The 20,099-nt window shown below is 40.4% G+C and overlaps 2 protein-coding genes across 8 annotated transcripts in view; one reads left to right on the plus strand and one right to left on the minus strand.

Moving 5' to 3' along the window:
* GIN1 (gypsy retrotransposon integrase 1) overlaps nucleotides 1-3,940 on the plus strand; it is a 34,303-nt gene extending 30,363 nt beyond the window's left edge. Inside the window, exon 9 of the mRNA XM_079995603.1 lies at nucleotides 3,575-3,940. The gene's annotated coding sequence lies outside the window, so the exon portion shown is untranslated. The remainder of the gene's footprint in view (nucleotides 1-3,574) is intronic.
* Nucleotides 1-20,099, minus strand: part of PAM (peptidylglycine alpha-amidating monooxygenase) — a 125,859-nt gene that overhangs the window by 7,167 nt on the left and 98,593 nt on the right. For 6 of the 7 annotated variants that reach the window (XM_079995398.1, XM_079995400.1, XM_079995402.1 and 3 more), the window contains 7 exons: nucleotides 16,768-16,884; nucleotides 14,263-14,335; nucleotides 13,684-13,894; nucleotides 12,839-13,039; nucleotides 9,281-9,399; nucleotides 5,830-5,929; nucleotides 1,423-1,476 (listed from right to left, as the gene is read on the minus strand). In XM_079995398.1, the coding sequence (XP_079851524.1) occupies nucleotides 1,423-1,476; nucleotides 5,830-5,929; nucleotides 9,281-9,399; nucleotides 12,839-13,039; nucleotides 13,684-13,894; nucleotides 14,263-14,335; nucleotides 16,768-16,884 (875 nt within the window). The remainder of the gene's footprint in view (nucleotides 1-1,422; nucleotides 1,477-5,829; nucleotides 5,930-9,280; nucleotides 9,400-12,838; nucleotides 13,040-13,683; nucleotides 13,895-14,262; nucleotides 14,336-16,767; nucleotides 16,885-20,099) is intronic. The other variant, XM_079995399.1, reaches the window with a different exon arrangement.

Below are 20,099 nucleotides of genomic sequence, written 5' to 3' on the forward strand. Positions count from 1 at the left end.
CTTTGGTTTCTTTCTTTTTTTTCCAAGTTTTTTTTAATTGATTTTCACAAAATTATAAACAAACAAACATAAATCATAACCTTATTAAAATTACACTTATTAACATTGTTAAGTGACTTCCTCGCTTCCCCTTGGTTGAATTTCTTATTGATTTTAACATATAAATTATAAAATGTACCACAAAACTTAACACTTATACAATCTTTTTTAGACTTCCATCAGCACCTCTGATGATCCACCGTTTTAACCACTTCTTATGCATTTCTTAACTTTATATTGCCTTTACATCTCTTAACAAATCATCCTTCCCCTTCTCCATTTTTGCAATACTTCCAATAATACTCCTCACAAAACTTCTTGCAAACCTACAAACGTCATCTGATCTCCACAAATACTTTTCAAATAGTCCGTAAATTTACTCCAGTCTTCCGTGAATTTATGGTTCCGCCGGTTTCGAATCCTTCCTGTTAGTTTATCTAGTTCTGCATAGTGCATTAACTTCATTCTCCATTCTTCAATCATCAGGCTGCACTTTGGTTTCTGAACGTTTTGGAAGTTGAACGGACTTCCAGAAAGGATTCCATTCGACTTCCAAGGTACGACTGTATTGTTAAGAAAACAAACCACTTTTAAGTTGTGGGGGATTTAGAGAAACGGTAGGTGGCACCTCCAGCATCATCTCTCCCACATTGGCAGTACTCAAAATTCTTGTTTGCAAGTGTAAATGTACTTTGAACACGCCCTCACTCTTCTCACTGGGAGGTAGGAGACATTAAGTTGTTTTGGGTGGGAGGCATTTTGGTTTCTCTGCTTTAAACTGCATGTATGTGTGTTGTTTGCAACTATGTTAATTAGCTAGTATGTACATTCAGAGGTGGATTTAGGGCAGCACAACTGGTTCCCCCACTCAGGGCACTGAACCAAGAGGTCACCATCCTGCCTCCTTTCCCAAGCCCAGTAAGTGCTTGCTTCGGGAAGGAGGCATGAGGCCAAATTTTGGCATGATTTTACCAAGAATCAACCTTGTGTACATGGCCTATTTTTTAAATCATATTTTAGGAAGTATTTAAAACATTAAAGAGATTCAGACTTTCTTTTCTTGCCTTGTTAAAGAAGCCCATAAATAGGAACTCCGAAGATCATTGCTGTCAGTTGCCTGAGCTCTACCTTCCTTAGCATAAGAAGACTCGCCATAACTCTTAGTGCTTTCGTATTTAGGAATAACAAATACAACTGAAAAATCTTGACAAGTATTAAAGTTTTAATTTGCTTACACAAGTGCTTTCCAGACAGCTATTTGCACATAGAAACCATAGTGACTATTAAGTTGAGGAAGATCCCCAAAACATATTTTATCTTGTTTATAGTAATACAAGGCCATCACATTTCCCCCCAAGGCAGTCAAACTGAGACAAGGCTAACCTTTTATTTCCTGTACCTCAATCCCAGCCTTCTTGACAGACCGATGCTCCATTTCTGCAACACACACACAAAAAAAAACAGTTTTAAGCCCTTGTGATGTGTGTGATTCATAGAGGTTGTAATGGCCACCATTTGTGACACACAATTGCCTTTACAAGCCTGCACTACTTAGAAGATTAGCAGGGCTGGTCTTAATTGGCAATATATGCAAAATCTATGGGACACAGTAGCTAAGTACTCTCTCTCAAAACTCAAAGGGTTTTCTGACTTTGTAACCAGTATAATAACCTCAGGATTAAGTATGATTTGCGCCCAAACCAATCAGTTAAAATGGGGGTGAAACTGGATTCGGATACTGGGGCAGATCCAGAATTGGCCCACCCACCACAGGCCACCTGAGATGTCATGATGGCTTCATCTCTAGGTATGCTCCTGATTCTTCCTTTGCAGCCACAGCTTCAGAATCAGCGCTGAATGAAAACGCCACTTTTGGCAGGGATCTGCTCCATTAGGGAGCTCCTAAGACGAGCCAGTTCCAGCAGGGCTTGCATTCAGTGCTGGATTTAAATTGTGCTGAATTCAGAGGGAAAATGGGGAATGCATCAAGGAAGCCTGTGCTCAAGATATATTTATGAACATCATGGAAACCAAGACCTGACCCTCATTTGCACAATATATTCCCAGTTAAATACTTTTGCATAGGCTTGCATGGTGGATGGCTTGGAAGAAATGACTCAGCTTTGCAGAGCACAGACACTGTCCATTGAAGCTGAGACCTAGTGGCATTTTGATTCCAAGGCTTTGGTTGGCAACACCCCAGCATTCAAAAACCTCTAGTTAACATCAGATCCTAAAAAGACTATGCAAGAACACTTACATATTATGGCGCTATCAATATATTTGGGAAAGCTGCAGATAACATCGTTGCTGCTCCATTCCTTTAGACATTAAGATTTATTACCTTCATATATCCTTATTCTTCCCATTGTTGCTGAAGACTACACTCTTAATCATACAAGAAGCCTTTTGCTTTTTAAAGCCACTAAACCGAGCGAATTGAATGAGAATGGCAAAGATGCTCATCTAGGGGGATTACTGAAGAGACAGACAAGAAGTTACTGTCATAATGCAGGAGTAGAGAAACTTCTTTGGCCAGATTATTTTATCTCCCATGGGCAAAATGTGACAGGTGGGCAGGGAGCTGGGACACGGGTGGCGCTGTGGGTAAAACCTCAGCGCCTAGGACTTGCCAATCGTATGGTCGGCGGTTCGAATCCCCGCGGCAGGGTGAGCTCCCGTCTTTCGGTCCCAGCTCCTGCCCACCTATCAGTTCGAAAGCACCCCTAAGTGCAAGTAGATAAATAGGTACCACTTTCTAGCGGGAAGGTAAACGGCATTTCCGTGTGCTGCGCTGGTGCTGGCTCGCCAGAGCAGCTTCGAAAAGAAAAAAAAATGTGACAGGTGGGCAGTAACCTAACATCTCTATGATGTTAGGTGATGCCGTGCTTTGAAGTTCCAATTGTTAGGACTTCAAAGCACAGAGCAGCACTGTTTGAAAGCCTCTGCTGGGGTGCCTGAACTGAGCAGAAATTTATTCCTGTTCAGCAGCTGACTAAGTCCTGCTGCCTTGGCTTTGGAATCCTGTCCCCTCCTGGAGACAGGTGCATGCAGCCAAAGCAGGATGCATACCTGTCCATCACCTGATGTCACCAGTGATGTCACCAGATGGGCGGATATGGCTTGGGAAAAATTGCTTTGTAGACTAAACTGGAAGCCTTGGTGTGCCAAGACTGGCTTACAGGTTGGAGCTTCCCCACCTATGTCAAAAGGGATGGAATCATGTGACAAGTGCTGAATTATCTTATGCGTATTTACATTTGTGTGTGTTCACACAGTGAAAAGAGGAAAATATGGGACCTGTAAACTGCATGTGCCGCTAAGCTAAGGGATGGGACCAGTTCTTGGGAACAACAGGACCAACCCTCATTTCTGAATGTCAGTCAGTCAATTTATTGCTTTATTGCTGCAAACAAAGGTCAAAACAGAATTGTTCATGGAATTGCGGCGTGTTTTACACCATCCTCTACCAAGAGCTGTTTTCCAAAACCTTAGTCTTAGTGGAAAAGCAGAAGTTGTGGGTATTCCATTGCAGAGGAAATAATCAGTTTTCTGTGGTACCAAACCAGCCACAGAGATTTCCAGACACTCCAATCAGGAGCACCTGTATGGCAGAGGCAAGTGACCATTGCTCAGCAACTCACCTGAGGCATAGCTACTGAATCCACCCTTGAAAAGGAAGAGGGGAGGGAATAAGGAGTGCACAGACAAGCAAATGACCAACCGCCAGCAGTCAGAGGTAGGTGGGATGGGAAGGGACACAATTCTGTATTTGGGGTGATAGATGACACTTCGGAATGGAATGGTAGTGGCCCTAAAGTGATTGTGTCTTATTATTTTATGCAGGCAGGCTTGGGAATCCTTCTGAATCAAAAGAGCAGAAATAAAGTACAGTGGTGCCTCGCAAGACGAAATTAATTCGTTCCGCGAGTTTTTTCGTCTTGCGATTTTTTCGTCTTGCGAAGCACGGACTTTGGAAAAGCTTCAAAAATCACCGAAGTCTTCAAAAAAGGCTACCACACCGCATGCTATGAGTTGCTCCTCGAAGTGAATGCACGGTTTTAAGAAAAAGGAAACAAACTTGCAAGACAAAGGAAACAAACTTGCAAGACGTTTTCATCTTGCGAAGCAAGCCCATAGGGAAATCCATCTTGCAAAGCAACTCAAAAAACGAAAAACTCTTTCGTTTTGCGAGTTTTTCGTCTTTCGAGGCATTCGTCTTGTGAGGTACCGCTGTAAATGGCATATAAACCATGCATATCATAGCAAGCAGTTGCATTTGTGGCTCTAAATGTTGCAAATGGGAAGCAAGTTTACTCTGCAATTTGTACTTAAAATATATAAATCTCATCTGGCTTTGTTTCATTCTGATTGGTGGTGTTATTCTTTGTTTTATTGTTTTTATTGTGGTTGTATTCTGCCTCAGATGCTTTTTTGGGTACGAGATTGTAAAACAAACTTGGGGGAACCCCCGCCCCCAATAAATAGTATACAACAGAACTGTCGAACAATTTGTGAGTTTATACCTTTAAAAAGAACAGAGCTACTGAAGGGGACACCGTCAGCCAAGAAGGTTTAATGACCAAGTGGCAGCAAATGTTCCAGTGGGAGCAACATATTTAGGCTAACAAGATGTGAAAGTGGCTTAGGAGAGTGAAAATTAAGTTATTCAGCCAGTGGAGTGACTACCATTCTCAGCTGACTTGTCAATGGACATTAAATGCCAGATGCTGAGGGACAAGATGGGGATGAAGTGATCTCTAACAGGATAATATGCCAGGCATGGCAGCACAGCATTTAATGCTGCAAACCATCTTGGTGAACCTCTAAAAGGGCAAAAATTGACAAGCAAGTCCTACATCCCTCCCCCTTACTAATTAAAAATGAATTTTAAAAATCAGTGGGCTGCAGCCAATCTTAGTTCTACTTAGTGCTTTTTTAAAAAAATGAAACAAAAATTGGTGTCGGTACTCTCCATGAAGTTGTTACAGTAAGTGCAACACTTTTAATGTGTGGGGGGTGGGAGGAAAGGTCTGGTACTGTGTACCCTTGAGTACCCCCAGGAAAAAAAATCCAACTAAATAGCGATATCCAACTAAACAATTTCATTAGAGCAAGGATTTTTCTTTGCACGATGAAACTTCCTCCTTCAGTCCTCTCCCAATGACTGACTTGTACCCTCCCCAAATTTGCTCTGGAAGGTTGGGGGAAACCCTTAAAACCTTATTCTGTGAACCACCCTGAGACCTGGGGGTATAGGGCGGAATATAAATTCAATTCAATAAAATAAAATAATATAAATATAAATAAATAAATAAAATACAAATAAGTAAAAATAAGTAAAATAAATAAATATATTAAATATAAAAAATTAGGTTAAAGGAATGGGTGGTATACAAATTTGATGATGATCTTCATAATATACAAATGCTGCAAATATTCAGCACATAAAATTAACACAAGTACTCTTAATTTTGTTCACTATTACAAATCAGATAAACATACTAAATCAGATCACAATCAATTTCAAGCATCAGAAATTTTCTGATTCAAAATTTCCTAGAAAACACATCACTGCTCATGGTACAGCCAAAATAGGCTGTCTCCTTGTGCTAAACTAGAAACACAGAAATCCAGTATCTTTTTTGGAATTTGGAAAATATGTCCAACCCTTTTAATGAAATCTTGCTGCAGAAATGTTCTTAAAACAGGGATTAAGAAAGCAGGGTTGCTGATTAAGTATGTGCCTAAAAATAATGCTTGAAATGATTGAAGGCAAACACAACTTACTTTCTGGGGATGCAAATTTCCACACTGTGTTGGCGTGAGCGTCACCAACATACACTGTTCTGTCGTCGGAAGCAACAATGTCATGTGGCATCTCAAAATTCTGTCAATGTAAAGAGCCAAAGAATTAAAATTGGAGATCATCACAGTACAACACAAAAGCTCATTTAGAGCCGTTTGTTCAACGATTAGATGTAGAATTAAACTCAGGAAATGTTTTAAGCTTTGTTAATATGTGAAAGGGTGCACAAAGTCCAGTGATGGAGCAGAGGTGTCCTATTGTACAGCAATATGATTTGCAGGTTTGCGGTGAAGTCTTTTCACTACAGAACGACATGGCAACAGACAACCCATCAGGCTTCAAACAACATGACCCTGCTGCATTATCTTGCCATGTCAATCTCTGGTAAGTTAATCATGATGCTTAAGATTACTGGATTTAAGAAGTGCTACATAAAAGCTAAAATGATAATCAGTATACAGGGCCGGCCCAAGACATTTCAGCACAGAGGCGGACCCCAAATGGCATGCCCTTCCCCCCTAGTGAAGAAGAGGGTCAGGGAAGATCTAGAACAGGAACAATGAGGAAAGAAAGATGGACAGTGGGATCTGCTGCCCCTGTGGACCCTGCTGCCTGAGGCAGTTGCCTCACCTTGCCTCATGGTGGGCTGGCCCTGTTCATACAGACCAGTGATGGGGAACCTGTGGTTCGCCAGATGTTAAAGGTAAAGGTAAAGGGACCCCTGACCATTAGGTCCAGTTGTGACCGACTCTGGGGTTGCGGCGCTCATCTCGCTTTATTGGCCGAGGGAGCTGGTGTACAGCTTCCAGGTCATGTGGCCAGCATGACTAAGCCGCTTCTGGCGAAGCAGAGCAGCGCATGGAAACACTGTTTACCTTCCCGCCGGAGCAGTACCTATTTATCTACTTGCACTCTGATGTGCTTTCGAACTGCTAGGTTGGCAGGAGCAGGGACCGAACAACGGGAGCTCACCCCGTCGTGGGGATTCGAACCGCCAACCTTCTGATCAGCAAGTCCTAGGCTCTGTGGTTTAACCCACAGCGTCACCTGTGTCCCTGGGCTCCAAATAATAATCATCCCTGCCCACTGTCTAATCTAGCAGTGACTGATGGGAATTGGAGTTGAACAACATCTGGAGAGCTCATGTTCCCTATTTCTCAACAATAAAATCTCTCCCTGCACCAACTCTCTCTGTGCCTAGCAGGGATAACACCAGCCACTAGTAGAAAGGACACACAGCACTGGGAAGTATCTTAGATTATACTGGAGCCTGCATCCTTACTTTAAAACTGATGAAATGTAGATTTTTAATAAGCAATACTGATTCCCATTCTAGATAACCAGAAATTAAAATGCTGCGGGGGTTGGGAGGGAATTTATTCAAAGCCAATCTGACATTGGATTTAAGTTTTCAAATTAGACAGCTATCCCAGAGTACTAATTAATTTTAATCCACTGGCATGCTGACATCACATGCATGGTGGCAGTTTCAGACAACTTAGAAGTGGAATGAAATGGGAAAGGGAAAACAAATAATAATGCAGTGACTTGGCCCCAGTCTAGCGGAATCTCTTTCCTTTATGTGGCTTAACAAATCAAATTTCAACCCTGTCTATTTTTGACTCTAGCCTAATTAAATAAAAGGACTTTTCATATGAAGCAATAAGCTGCTGTGTGCCAAGCAACTTCTGAGTTAGAAACTATGTGTGGCACAATTTAAAGCTAGCTTGCCTTGTGGAAAATAAAGGAGGGGGAAATCATTTCAGCTTGGTTCACGGTGGTATTTTGCAGATTTACTTCTTTAGTGGAGGGCTACTTGAGAACCAATTTCAACCAGAATTCAGCTTCTTCTTCTTATTAATCAGTTTTTATACTGCTTTTCAACCCAGTCTAAACCCTCGAGGTGACATTACACAATATTAAAAAAGCTAAAAAGCTAAAAATCAACAACAACACAGTGATAAGATCAACTCAAACACAAAACAAGATCCAGCAGCATGATGTAAAACTCAAGTTTCCAAATACTTTTACGAATGCTCTGCTAGCCTTGCAAAGCAGAACTGGGACCCAGGAGTGAAACTCTCACACAGATGGCTTTTCTCTCTCTCTCTCTCTCTCTCTCTCTCTCTCTCTCTCTCTCTCGAGGGGCATTCTCTTACTTTAAAGTTCCCTCTCCTTTTAGAAACCCTTCACATCTCTCTGACCACAGAAGCTTATTGATCCCTCAACAGACACTGGTTCCTATTAATGTAGGCCCTTTGTCAGCAGGCAGCTTAAATTCACTCTCTTTCAGATTCATTTCATGGAAATTTCAAATTCCAAAGCAACAGAGATCACTAAGAAAATCTGAAAAGGACCAGCCTTCTTACTCAGCAACCAAGAATGCTCTCAACTTGCTTTGCAATTGGGGCTTGTTCATTTTATTGCTCACTTAGAATTGAAGCCCTTTCGGTGTAATTTTGTAATTAGCCCAGTATCCCAGCTGTGACCAAATTCAGTTCTGCATATTTCAGGAAGCATCTTAGGTAACTAATGGCTTAGGTTAAACTGATCATTTACAACATAATGATTAAGGGGAAAAGATACAATACTAGCATGCTTCCTCGCCCCCCCCCCTGCCCCAGTGCTGTTTTATTGTTGGCTACCACTATTTTCTGAGGAAGCAAGATCCACATAGATTAAACATATTGCTGGTGATCATGAAGAGTGCAAGTAAATTCAATCCGTATTTACATTTCCTCTGCATATTCAAAATGCAAGCCAGCCAGACATGGCTCCCGTTCCCTCCTGTGGTCACCAATAAGCTTTTGTCCTCATCCTCATCCCTCTTGCCCTTTAGAAAATCCCCCTCCTTCTCCTCTTTTAATTAGTAAGGCAATGCATGATAGATTGCATGAAAGTTCATGCAGAGCTTTACGAAAAGGCGGCTTGCCACAAGCTTAGGTGAGAGGCAACACTCGCGGCAAGGTCAGTATTTAATTCACCCATATGCACATCTTATTTCAGAGTCAAAGCCAGCAAGTAGCTGCACCATAGGAGGAGGAGGAGGAGGAGGAGGAGGAGGAGGAGGAAGGAAAAGTGCAAGTCTGAGGCTTGTTCCTGTGGCACAATAAGTATAGCTTAGCATCACTTCCAAACCAGGCTGTGATGTCCTTGAACTCACTGTCAATGACCAGTGAATAGGTGTTTCTCTGATCCAGGCATCAGGATCCTAAACTATCTTTTTTAAGGGACAGATCGTTAACTACAGCCTTACAACACAACATCCAAAATTTAACTAGGAAGAATAATTTTGTTTCACCTGCTAGGTAATTTGAAAAAAAAAAAATCATGCTGAAGTTTGAAATGTGCAGAAGACGTTGAAGGGGAAGAAAAAGAAACGAGTGTTCATGCATTTTTAATAAAACCAAGTGATGCTTCACGACGTGTTACCTTTCTAAGTGGAATGAAAGTGTCAATGATTTCTCCAGTTGAAAAGTTCATCACGAATGCTTGCACGGGCACCGTGTCTCCAGGGTACGGCTTTCCATTAACTGCAAACAGCAGACCACCTGCAAAGACACATTTGTTCTCCCGTGATCTGTTTGGGGCTTATAATCTTCCTTTTTATTACAACCCAGTCTTAAGCACAACAATGCAGGTTAGGAAAAGGCTGACTCAACGAGCCAGTTAGTGGTTTATTTGCAAGCATGCAGCAGCTCGTGTAGACTTTGGAAATAGTGGTTCTAATAGTGAGGATGGACTCAAGACCTTCCCCAAAACAACAGATGCAACTTTTCAGCCATGACTGCTAGGAAGCAACTGGCAGTCCTCTGAATTAGAATCAATTGGGAAAAGGGAAATATAATGAGAAATAAATGCATGAGAAATCAAATGAAGTTAGCACTCCAGACTCTCTCTTGTCTTTTAAGCTGACTCTTGGAATATTTTCATTGACCATTATTCAAATATATACCCCACCCGTCAGTCACTTTGCTACGGGTCATAAATAGCATGAGAAGAGAATTTCCACAAGGCAACTTTCCTGTTTCCTCCTTCCCTCTCCAGCCCTCTGCACTCCCTTCAATACTCTCTATACCAGGCTTCCTTAACCTCAGCCCTCCAGATGTTTTTGGCCTACAACTCCCATGATCCCTAGCTAGCAGGACCAGTGGTCAGGGATGATGGGAATTGTAGTCTCAAAACATCTGGAGGGCCGAGGTTGAAGAAGTTTGCTCTATACAGTTGTACCTTGAATCCCAAACTCCTTGCTAGTCAAACGTTTTGCCTCCGGAACACCACAAACACGTAAGTGAGTGTTCCAGTTTACGAACATTCTTTCGAACACAAATGTCCAACACAGCTTCCACAGCTTCTGATTGGCTGCGAGAGCTTCCTGCAGCCAACTGGAAGCCATGCCTTGGTTTCCGAACATTTTGGAAGTCGAATAGACTTCCGGAATTGATTCCGTTTGACTTCTGAGGTACAACTGTATGAGGTTGGGGAACACACAATAAGTGTGAACGATGGGGTGCAGAAAACTGCTGAGAGCGGGGGGGGGGGGGGACACAAAAAATCAGAGGCGCCTTATGTAAGTGGATGGAAAAGTTCTCTTGCCAATTCTATGCTACTGAGGATCCAGGCCATAATCCATATCTAGTATAGTCATGGTATTTGGTTCAGGGCAGTCAGCCTTGAAAAGTTTTCAGCACTAAAAATAGGAGCACAAGAAACCATTTCTCCTGCTCCAAGCGGGGAACCAGAGAACCTATGCAGACATGACCTGAGTTTGAGCAATAATAATTAAAGACACACCACTGAACATTAAGAGGATTAGAATGATCACAGTGCAGTTTTCCAGTAAAATGATTGATAGGCCATTTTTTAAAGATCAGTCCAGAAAAAAACTATAGCATATATTTAAAGACTTGTTACAGATTCTTCCAGACATTCAGTAGTTATCATTTCTCTCTAGTGCATCTTACAATAACCAAGAGGTTCACTTGCTAATGTTCTTGTTTTAGTTTTCTATCGTTAGGTTTATATGGCACAATAAACTATTGTAAACCATATATTCTTCTAGGCATTTGATGATATATTCCTTCTGCTGATGTTTTTGCTGTTTTTCCGCTGAATTTGTTATCAGAATGGTTTTACTGAAATGTATTGTTTTACATACTGTGCCTTTCTGGCTTTCAACCTTTTTGTAGTGTGCAACGAATAAGTCAATTAAAGCAACAATAACAATTTTAGACTATGGTTTAGTTATACATGATTTGTGAACAAGGACTTATATGGGCCCACCTGTCTGTAATGTATTTCGTGTAATGTACCAGAAGCTGTGACTCTTGTTCCTAGCCTTTTCACACCTTTGAACATTCATTTACAGCTATCTTCTAATTACTAGATTTCTACTTGCCTCTCCAACAGAGATATTTTCCTCAATTGAAAAAGTTCTCCCTAAAGAGAAAACATTGCCACTACTGGCATATTTAGGCAGACTCTATTCTGTTTTCGTACGCAATGACAGTCTTGTAATTACAGTCTTCTGGGCTGAGAACTGGCTCCAGGAAAGGCGTGCTTTTCTCTGTTACAAACTACAGAGACCAACTACACCTGTCACGGAATTCCCAGCATCCTTTCCTAGTACAAACAGCAGCTGTGGGACGGGAGACCCATTTAGAGGAGGGGTGATACTCTGGGGGAACAGGATCTAATTCTTCGTTCCCACACAGTAGGTCTGATCCAAAACACACCTCAAAGCAGTTATTTACCCCATAGATGCATTTTGAAGTAGAAAAAGGTGTCAAGAGTGCAAATCGTGATATTTCCAAGTCACACTGAGCTTCCTCTGTGAATAAATTTTGGGGTACCCCCTTCCCACAGTGAATGGTTTGCTAGTAGGTTTCTCCTTTTGGGGAAATTAAGCAATGCAATATGGCTGAACAAGATGCAGCAGAATTACCACCTCAGCACATATTTACAAAGCTGAAATATGATTCTAAAAAACAGTTTTAGTATATATTTCTGTTTCTCAAATACTGCAATTATGTTCACACTGCTCATTAAATTATTGCAAACTTTTCAGTACCAAATATTCTCTAGGCAATATTGTACTTTTGTATTGTAATATTTGCCCTTTTAATTTTCTCTCTTCCTTTATGCTTCAATTTTTAATTAAGAGGTTTATTACCCAGCATTCTTGTTCTCACGTTAAAATTTCTAATTTCTTCCTCTACTGGTGTAGAAATATTTTTGTGTTCTCTCTAATGACACTTGAAATAGCTTTTTGAATCTGCAGCCGCCAGTGAAGAAGGTGGTATGTATTTAAAAAACATTTGTCTCAGAGGAGGCCTTTAACATTTAGATATTGGCAGCTATTACTGTTTATGATAGTGAGACAGAGAACAGGTTTAAAAATCTCATATAAAAACAGTGAGATCGAGTTGGCATATGCAACAATTACCATGACCACCAGCACCACTGTTTATTCAATTTATATCCTGCTCTTCCTCTCAAAGGAGCCCAGGGTGGAAAACAGATCTTAAAACAATATAATTTTAAAACTTCTAAAATTATCCCTCTTGCACACCCCCAAAATCTTCTCTAAGGGTAGACATGGACAGGAAGGAGGGGAAAGAAACTGGAACTTGCGGTGTGCAAGTGGATTTCTATTGTACAAGTAGGCTAAGGCATCTCTGTAATTAAACCTGAGAAAAGTTTAATTTAAATTTAAACATGAGAAGGCTCAAGTTTCCTACCCTAGCTCCAGTTTTTATAAAACCGTGGTTAAGTTAGATAACTGCTGCTTTCAAACTGCAGCCTGGGACCACAAAAAGATTGCCACAGAGGCTTAAAAAGGAGCTGATGGAACTTTCAATCCTTCAAATTAAGTACATTTATTATTTTAATAATATGCTATGTTAAGAATACTATTTCTACAATCACTTAAGGAAACAAAGCAGGTCTCTCATACATGACATTAGGTGTTGTTGTTTTTTAAGTTATTACCTGGGGCATATGAAACTGCAAATACTTCTCTTCCAAACAGTGGGTGCTTGATTTCTTTAATAAATTCTCCTGTTTCTGGCTTAAAACACTGGATCCGACCATTTTCTCTGTCTGCTACGCAGAGTTGACCAAAATCAGACACCAGTGTTAAGCTGTGGGGGATGCTGAACTGGCCAGGTTTAGTTTGTCCAAGAGAACTCTCTGAAAGGAGAAAACATCCGGTTAAAGTCCAACTGCTCACTACTTACAATGAGAAATCCTGATATTTTAAGCTAACAAGAAACTGTACACTGAAATGGTTTATGGTCCAAACATATTAGATTTCAAACTGTGCACTGAAAGCATTAAGCATCCTATCCACAATGCCAGGTGTTAATAACTGAATTTCATGCAACAAAACCTGGTAAGAGGAGGACTTTGAAATTTCTCCACAAGAAGCTAAATAGATGTACAATGGTACCTTGGTAGTCAAACGTCTTGGCTCCCAAACAAATCAGCTCCCAAACGCTGCAAACCCGGAAGTGAGAGTTCTGGTTTGCGAACATTTTTTGGAAGCCAAACGTCCAGTGTAGCTTCTGATTGGGTGCAGGAAGCTCTTGCAGCCAATCGGAAGCTGTGTCTTGGTTCTGGGAGTCGAAAGGACTCCCGGAACAGATTAATTTTGAGAACCAAGGTACCACTGTACACGGTAACATTAGGCCTATTCATAGGCACTTAAGTCTAATTGTTTTCATAGAGACTTAAGGTGTACCCAAACTTCTAGACAGTATTATTTGTGGGGCACCATAAGCTATTTAGGGAAAGGGTGGGTTTACTAATTGAATCAACAGCTTTCTATTCAGTACCTTCTCCCCACTGCATGACAAACATTCCATCTGGAGAGAACTGGACGATACGACTATTGCAGTAGCCATCCGATACATAAATATTGCCAGTAACTGGATCCACGGCCACATCCGTGGGTTGGCAGAAGTGGTTTTTGTCACTCCCAGGTTGCAAAGCCCTCCCAAAAGACAACAGAGGAGATTCCGCACCATTCGATGCCAGTTTGAATACCTAGCAATATAAAAGGGCAAAAAGTTCCAGGTCATTTAATCATATATTATAGGTAGACCTGCACAACCCGCTGCAGATCACATCGTAGGCCTGTCCTCTAGAAAATGTCTTTCTCCAGAGAACAGTTGCGTATACATTAATATTCATGAACCCAATAAAGAAATCCATCATCAGACATGTAACAACGTTAATTCAGTAGCGTTTCTGCATGTCAATCCATGGTCGTTGTGCTAAATGAAGCAGTGGAACATTTGGCAAATATCCCTCCAAGTCTGAGAAGAATCATGCTGTCAAGTTGTTAACAAGAGAAGCTAGCTAAATTCAGTCACACAGTTAGTACGGTACTTCTGGAAGCTAGTTGTGCATACCTGATGAAGAGCTACATCTGTCACCCAATAGTTACCATTATGATCTATGCTCAAGCCATGTGGTAAATAAAACCTGAAAACAAAATAAAGGAAAACTACATTAAGCAACAGGGAAACAAGGTAGGATAATTTGTTCTGTTTAGTTACCATACAAACACCTGGATTGATGTTTATATAAAGGAAATCTTCTTATCCTAATTTACTGGAACCCTGAATGCCTGTTATTTTTTGGGCTGCATTATCCTGTCATTCCTGAGTAAATGGTTTAATTTGGTGCTACTATTGACTTTCATCCTAACCTTCACCCAGTGGCCAGTTTTGAAATACTCTATGTTGTTATTTGTGTGTACACACCCTAAATTTTGTTCTCTTCTCCTGTTGAAGAGTGAAGAACACTCAACATGAGCATGGGAAGAGACAGACAGCTTTCAATCCCCCTGTCCAATGTTTCCTGGTCCAAATTTTTAAAAGCCACTGTTGTGTCCTTAAAGGAAAGAATAAGTTCTTTTAAAAGGATATTATTTTGTGCTGATTTTGTATTTGTACTCCATACCATGCATCTTCCCACATGGTAGCACTGTTGTTTGGGGGTATCAAATTTTTTAACAGTAAAACATAAGTGCTGCACTCAGGAAAACACAACACTTCAGTACATTCACAGCCATTCTAACGACAGTGAGAAACATGGCTGCGTGGGCGCCTTGGGCACCTACTGGATTAAATGTGCTGTGTAATTTGTGATGAGTGATATAATCTCGCCTGGGCATTATTTCAGGTTTAGTGGTCATTTTATGTGTTACCTTGCTGGGAGGAAAGACGTGGGTCTCAAAAACAATCAAGGTTGAAATGTTAGTAAGGAAAAGCAGTTTCGCATAGCATCATAGTTTCATAATTAAGGTAAACAGCATATTAACATTAATAGACATATTACCCAAACTTTGCAGAAAATTGATACTACATATACACTTAGATAACATACAGACAGGCACATTTTGTGTGGCTCATGAGGGGTCGGGGGCATTGTTGGGATAGCTGCTGCACTAGACTTTCTTGCTTCTCCTCAGAACTGAACAGAAAATGGAGTGTGCTGTCAGTGAAGGGTAGCCTTTTCTCAAGGTGGTTTTGCTAGATTTGGGATCATTTCCCACTGTATGTATTCTGTGCTGTTAACTCTTCAAAAAGGCTTCTTTGGGAAGAGCAGGAAGGGAGACAGGAAAATCTCCATGTTTGCACTATGTAGGATCAAAGCTCAGTTTTCTTTGGCATTCTATTGCATACCAATAATTCCATCTTTATTATAATATGCTTGTTTATAAATAGTAAAAATAATAATAATGAAGCAGTCTTCTTGGATTTTAACGCTGAGGATCTGATATTCTGAGACCCTTTTTGACACACAGAGGAGGAAGTTAGTGACACATCTCAAGCTCCTCATCCCAACAAATTATTCCCACCCAAGTACATTTCATATTAGTTGCTCAGCAGGCAGCACTCCTCCAGACTTTTCAAAAATGTTTTTCTGCAGATGAGAAGCACACAAAATCCAGACATGCAAGCACACATTTAGAAAGAGTAAACAAAAGTGGCAAACACCAAGACTATTCGGCTCCAGAAGATAAATGCCACCTACATGTCCACAGTTATTCCATGGAAAATATGACACTATTTTTGCTGTAATGCCAACATGGCTAAAAATTCAGTTAAGGCTAGTTTTGAGTGATCATGAAGACACCAACCTCAGTTAGATGTATCTGCATTTGCCCAAGGAAGGAAAACTTGGATCAAGTGTCTACTAAATATGTACTCACTAGTCTGGCTACAAAGTGGGGACAGCATCAATTTTTATCTCTAAATGAGACCATGAGATGGGGTGGGGTTGACGAGAGCCCCATGTTCTACTGCTTTTATGTTACCAGAAGTAAAGCAGTTATGGAAAAAGGTCTTCAAGCAACAGATTGTTGGGAGGGTTTCAACCCCACGCTTCATTTCATGATAAAAGCAGAACTCTCCATACAAACACTTTATAGCCAAACCAGCGAGTAGGTGTTTAGTATCTTACTTTCCAGCTTGGGGCAGGTATTATTTTCTCCCATTTATCCTACCATTCTAATAGGAAAGCACAACACACCTTTTTAGTCTTTCTGCCTCTTGAGGACAGAATATTTGCTTTCTATCTGAGTTGGGTTCATTTGGGTCATTAAACAGTGAGCAGATAGGAAGGGACATAAATTATTTCCAGACACTGGAAAAGTTAATAATGTTTGAAAACAGTAGATATAGATATAGATATAGATATAGATATAGATATAGATATAGATATAGATATAGATATAGATATAGATATAGATGATATAGATATAGATGATATAGATATAGATATAGATATAGATATAGATATAGATAGATTAGATATAGATATAGATATAGATATAATGCTATGAAGTGGGGAACTTATTCAGCACAAGGAAGGCAAACATAAGAATTTTAAAAATAAGAAAGACTTACAGATTTCTTCCCGTGGAATGAAGAACTGCTGAACTATTGGGATCTAGTACAAGAATAGTGCTCTCTTTAATGGGCCCAAGTCCTTTTTGTTGATAAATGTATCCACTGTCAAATGAACTACAGAGAAAAGAAAAACTGATCAATATACAAGGTAAAGACGTTTCAGAATCTTTGGGTGGATGCCAGTAACAGGTGTGGCACAAATGTGGGTTCTCCACTCACACAGGCGCGCACACATTGCCATACCATATGCGTGTCTTAATAATATAGCTTGCTATCTAAAAACAAAGAAACAGCAATTCTCCCAGGGTGTAGCACATTAAAAAAGGTTTTCCCTCCTTCTCCTCCTTTCCCAAACAGAGAAGCAAGAATCTTACTGCACACTGCCTCTTCTTCTGGACTGTGCATTTCATTTCCAGGAGGTATGCTCACATGAGCTCACTGCTGCAGCCTCAAGTGCACCATTAACATAGCAAGTAGGAACAGGAAAGATGTTGTAAGATTGGATAATAGTGAGCTCTGAGTGGCTCCAGAGCAGGCTGCAGATCTAAGGTGCTCATGAAACAGGAAGTTTTCCTACATGCTCCAGTGTTTCCTAAAACCAAATCTGAGGAAATGTAATGCTTCCTGAGCACTTGGGAGAATATCCCCACTCTCAGTGATCTCTCTAAGCACTGCTGCTTACATATATCTGGCTTTAAAATAAATAAGCAAACCACTGCAAATGCCACCACCGAAAACAGGTGTATATGTTGGAAGGAGGAAAAATGCAAGGGAAGGGAGAGTGGTCTGCCACTGCTGCTGTACTTGATTATTTTATACAGACAGTTGACACAACAAAATGAGCTCTAGTTTTTGCCCCCCCCCCCCAGTCTATTTTACACTGAGAATTAAAGTATCAATAATTTTGAAATTCACAGTAGGCTCATTGTGATCCATTTACATAAGTATAAGGCACTCATACTGTTATCCCAATGAGAAATTATTAGCTATACTTCTCCATCAGTGCAAGAAGCCTTTATAAGCATTCCAGCATAAGTGCTTAGCATTGATTGAAACAGTGTTAACTGACTATGCCCATGAAAGTAAATAGCATTTAATCTAATTACATGTAAAATTGTAATTCAATTCTCATCCAAAATCTGGGAGCTATATATTTTTTCTGCTCGTTTATTTATTTAACTGGCTTCTAAGTGCTTATAGGGATTGATTTTTTAAAAACAGGAGGCTTGCTTTATGACTTTAGATGAGTCTGCAAACCAAATTATTAACCCTGTACATTGCAACAACAAAAAGAATAAGCCCCACATAAAATATTTATGCTATAGCTTTCAATTAAGAAAAGTGGCAGGCCACTCAACTGGTTGTACTTCATTGATTAATACATTGATTTCTTTATTAAAATTATTTGCACATGAAATCTGCAGCACTTTTTAATTAAAAATATCCATCATGCACTTAGTGAATATTGTTGCAAATACCTTTTATCTGGTTTTTTGTAACCTCAGGCTTTCCAGAACAGTTACCATTTATTAATATTGCACAGAAATGCAGTTAAAAACAAGTGATTGTTTTAGACTCACATGGGTAGCAAACTAAGGCCCAGGGCTCGGATCCGGCCCAATCGCCTTCTCAATCCAGCCTGCGGATGGTTCGGGAATCAGCATGGTTTTACATGTGCCCTTTTATTTAAAATGCATCTCTGGGTTATTTGTAGGGCCTGCCTGGTGTTTTTACATGAGTAGAAGATGTGCTTTCATTTAAAATGCATCTCTGGGTTATTTGTGGGGCATAGGAATTCATTCATTTTTCTTTTATTTTCAAAATATAGTCTGGCCCCCCACAAGGTCTGAGGGACAGTGGACTGGCCCCCTGCTGAAAAAGTTTGCTGACCCCTGTTTTGGAGTCTTGTGATTTCATGGTCAGGCCACCAGCAATGAGCATGGGGAATGATCACAAGGGTGAGCAACAGTAGCAGGTGCATCTTAAAAAGTTAGACTACTCTTGGACAATATGCTTTAGGAACTACTCCTGTGATTTAATAGCAGTTTTCAGGATTACTTTCAAATATCCAAAACCTGAGTATTCACACACAACAAAGGATAGCTAACAATGCAGATTTAAAGAAGATTATAAAGTGCTGCAATATTTATTGCTTATGCTCTGCAATCTTATTTCCCTAGCATGGTAGGCTCTTAAAAATATAGCTATTTTCCATGAAGAAATGAAGCAGTAGGCAGGAGCAAGCAGTAACAGTGGCAATTAAATGATAATAAACTCATCTTCTTTGATGACTATCATATTCATATAAACCCATAAGGTCCTTAAGTACTGACCTATGGCAGTTTTTACACACAATCAAGCTACTACTTATTTTGAAGGTTTTGCAATTCCTCTTTCTCTCTCTCCCATAGGAGCCAGGCCACATTCCCATTTTTACTATAAGGAGTGAGGCCTGGGAATAAGAATGAAGAGTCCATAGCAAAGACAGGAACTAATCTCAAGAATCCTAAATCTAATTCAGCTTCTCTACTGAAGCTGTGTGTGAACGGATTAACAATATTAGCATATATTTTGAAGAGCTGATACCTCTCTGGAATGGGGTGGGTGAGGAAAGAAAAGGATGACTGACGGCTTGTGGTTTGTTTGGGGTGAGATATGTCCAAACCTAGACTCACAGTTTAATGCTAAGCCAAACCATGTCTTAGCTCCAGGAAGGGCAGCAAGTGGTTGCAATTTTTGCTCCAAGAACCCACACACATGAGCTCACACTTGGCCATGTTTTGGCTTAGCATCATGTGCAAAATGAACCATAGAGAAGTTCAAGAGACACTGTATTCAATAAGGGGAAATGAAAATCTTACACTGGAACTTGCAAGAACAAAGCTTCCAGATGGTTTTCAAGATAGATAACATAAATGCAAAGGTAATTTCCAGACTAAAATCAGACTTGAGACATCTGAACACCTGCCAGAGTTATTTGGCATAACTCCCTTGAATCTGCTTCTTCACACCCAAGCAGAGACCATCCCAAAAAAATCATACACACTCTAAGATGGTGATTTAAGCACCCCTTCTGCCAAACCTCATGTTCTCTGCAAATTTGGGAAAGCTGGGGGAGTACAGGAAACAGACACACATCTCTAGATCTTGCACTTAAGTGTTCTACAGCACAAGATTAAACTGCCTAAAGTTCCCAAGCAGTCTGCTGCATTTGCTTGTAGGGATATGCAGCTTTTATGTGCATGTATTATTAATACACTGCTAGCATTCTGTGCAGTGCCTGAAGCCCTGATAATTTGTTTGCCTCTTTCCTTGTTGTATGATGGGGA

The sequence above is a fragment of the Podarcis cretensis genome (genome assembly GCF_951804945.1).
Source record: "Podarcis cretensis genome assembly, chromosome: 11".
Classification (NCBI taxonomy): domain Eukaryota; kingdom Metazoa; phylum Chordata; class Lepidosauria; order Squamata; family Lacertidae; genus Podarcis; species Podarcis cretensis.